Below are 3,196 nucleotides of genomic sequence, written 5' to 3'. Positions count from 1 at the left end.
AAAATGTGGCTTATTATCATTTTGTTTCAAACCCTTTAAATATATCTTTTATAGATAAATTTCATTAGTGTCATCTTTTTCATTTAATAAAAAGACAGTTAACCAGAGAACATCGAATTGGAGATGGGGGTAAAATATGGTTTGCATTTTTATTTTATTTTGACACAAAAAGACATTTCTTTCTAATTTTTTTTCAGATGAACTTTTATTTTTAAGTGCTTATGACGTTACGAATAATTCGAAAGAGAAACCTAATATATAAAAATTGGAATTTTTTAAAAAAATATTTAAAATTTTAAAATTTAAGCTAACTTTTAATGATTCCTAACCACGATTTTTCAAAATTCACTTGTGTGCATGGGCACCCATAGGGAAGGGGCCTGCCCCCCCCCCCTAGAAAATATATGCTTAATGAAATATATGCGTATTTGATTAATCATGTATAATTAGAAGTGAAATTAATTTAAATTAATTAGTTATTCAACTAATTAAGTTAAAAATATTTAAATAGATAAAAATTCCATTCGTTAATTTTTTAATTCATTAAGCTATTTGTCGTTTTCTTTCTTGAGCTCCCCTCCCCTAAATTCAAACATATGGGCGGCCCTGCTTGTGTGAATACTAAGCGTCCCCACTTGTTTAGTACGGAAGGAATGGAAGGAGGAGGATGATAGTGCATTGCAGTTTATAATACAATACGATAAGATCATATATGTTTTAAATGTTATTTTCAAAGGATTAGACAAGTGTATATGCATTATGTATGTAGTATATAAACCTATACGTTCTTTAAGAACTTATACATTCAGAAAGAAAAAAAATAATAATAAATAAATAAATAAAATAAACAAAACTAAAATTAATATTTTGAAAAGTAATCTGTAGCTTTAAAAACAGAATTCTGAATAATTTTGGAATTGAAATCGCCACACCCAAACTAGAAAAGATCAAGTACTTGTATAACTGCAACAAAAAAATATGTTCGCTGGTGTTATCTGCATTAAAGAACTAAAATAATGTAATTTTTTATAAACGAATCTTGTTCGTTCGATATAACTTGCGTAATATCATAACTGATGGACACTTTACAAGCTTCAAAGAATTCAATCTTACCGCGTTCATTGCAAACAGAATGCAGGTAGTTAAACTATTATCATTGTAAAATGGAAAACTGAAAGATTGAATTTTCAAAGTAGAATTTTCTTCTCTTAACAACCATTTTTAGCAAAATTTTACAATAAGTTTAATAAAGTTATTTTAATGAACACGTGTGTAATTATCATCAAAAAACATATTTTCTGCAAAAAATAGTTGGATGATAATCACCTGCGCTAAGCACTCGCCACTAAGTCAAATTCGATAAAATAGTAAATTTGAGGAATAAAATTGTGTTTTGGCTGATGATTTTTTTCCACTGGAAAGAAAAAATATATATTTATTCTCGATTCTCAAATATTCTTCAAAATGAATTTTTCAAAGCAAATCAGAATTTTTTTTCTTCCTATTACAGTAATTTTCAGTATAACCAATTAGAATTGAGCCCAAATAATATAAACCTGAAACAAACTGTCGTAAAATACAGATTAAACCCCGTTAAATAATTCCATGGGAAGAAAATTATTCATAAAAAATTGTTAATTGTTGCATTGGGTGAAGACTTTCGAAAATTGGAGAAAACTTTTGATATTTAGCTAATTTACTTGCTAATAATTTGAAATCCTTAGTGCAGGACCTGGATATAATATACACCTTGGTACCAATTATAGACACAAACCAATTATAGAGAATTTTTTCGTAACGCGATATAGCGTGATAGGTAAGGAAAGCGTTTAAAAATTCTTTCTCTTTTATTATGCACTAACATATCATTTTGTTTTTCAGTTGGAAATAAATGGCTCCACGAATTTGAGAACGAATTCAGAAGACCATGTAGCTTAGATTCTACGAAATAAATTATTTATTGTTAACAAGAACTTTTCTTATATTTCAGCATATAACTATTGTATTTTATCATATAAACTAAAGTACACATTTATGAGTGAAAAACACTGCTGTTTTAAAATACTTTTCCTTAGTTAGACGTGTATCCATCAAGATTTCTATTTTATTTATTTATATTAATGAATTGTAACACAGTAAAGATGTTTCAAATATTTGTTTCATTTTCAAGAACATTTCATAATAAAACTTTTTTCTTCTTCCACTTTTTGAATTGACTCTTCTAATTAAAAATAGCATATAAAAATAGTAGAAAAAATAATGCAATAACCAATATTAAATCATTAATACTCAAAACGCTATTCATCATAAGTTATATTGATTTGATTTTATAACAGTCGTTGAACAGCAGACCCAATTTTGGGTTTACGAATACTAATGTTCATTTAATGCCTTGTAATTTTGAACCCAATCCAGAAGACAATGTAAATCCTGGATCAAGTATTGAGAGAAATTTGCCTTCGTGGAGGTTTTTTTGATGGAACTAACCCTCATTTACGTTACATGGTGAGGAAAACCTCACACGGTTAACCTGATGGCAAGAGAACTCGAACCCATGATCCATCTACCGCTGAAGATATTTTTTACGTCAGCACTGTGGTCGGTGCAACCAGCTGTCGCTGGCATTCGAACCCGATTCTCCTCATTGGAAGGCACACGCTCTATCCCCTGAGCCATCACGTCTCAAATTATATTGATTAATATAGATGTCATGGCCTATATTAGAGTAAGGGAATCCAGCCTGAAAACTTTTCCTTCTATTGTTTAAAAACTTGCGATCTGAAATGGCCAGGTGGTTCGACAATACAATACGAACTACTTCGGAGTTTCACATTGTCCTTCACTTGCACGATTGCACCGTTTCGTAATTCCACACTGTCCTTCCACATTGTCCTCCGTATACTGTTTCAGAGTATTACATTGCATGAACTCATTCTTCTGGGTTCCACATTGTACTTCACTTTATTAATACTAAAGTATATATAAAAAACGCGTTTAAATATTAATCTAACATCGATTTTAGAATATCTTGTAATATCATGCATATCTCTTTAGGTATTTGGAATTTTTGAAAGCTTTTGCAAGAAACGATTTTAGACAAGTCAAACAGTCAGAAAAAAGCGAAGGGAAAGTAGCTGCATTACCTTAAAAACTTTAAAAAAAAATATAATAATAGTTTCATTTTTTTTTTAAACTT

The 3,196-nt window shown here is 29.5% G+C and overlaps 1 protein-coding gene across 1 annotated transcript in view; it reads left to right on the top strand.

The window, feature by feature from the left end:
* LOC107439718 (prolyl 4-hydroxylase subunit alpha-1) overlaps positions 1-2,203 on the top strand; it is a 40,393-nt gene extending 38,190 nt beyond the window's left edge. Inside the window, exon 14 of the mRNA XM_087160899.1 lies at positions 1,882-2,203. Within this exon, the coding sequence (XP_087017025.1) occupies positions 1,882-1,952 (71 nt within the window). The 3' untranslated portion in view covers positions 1,953-2,203. The remainder of the gene's footprint in view (positions 1-1,881) is intronic.
* The last annotated feature ends 993 nt before the right edge of the window (positions 2,204-3,196 follow it).

This window comes from Parasteatoda tepidariorum, chromosome 4 (genome assembly GCF_982258835.1).
Source record: "Parasteatoda tepidariorum strain Cologne lab strain chromosome 4, Ptep-v5.0, whole genome shotgun sequence".
Taxonomy (NCBI): domain Eukaryota; kingdom Metazoa; phylum Arthropoda; class Arachnida; order Araneae; family Theridiidae; genus Parasteatoda; species Parasteatoda tepidariorum.
This window is presented reverse-complemented; position numbering and strand designations above follow the sequence as displayed.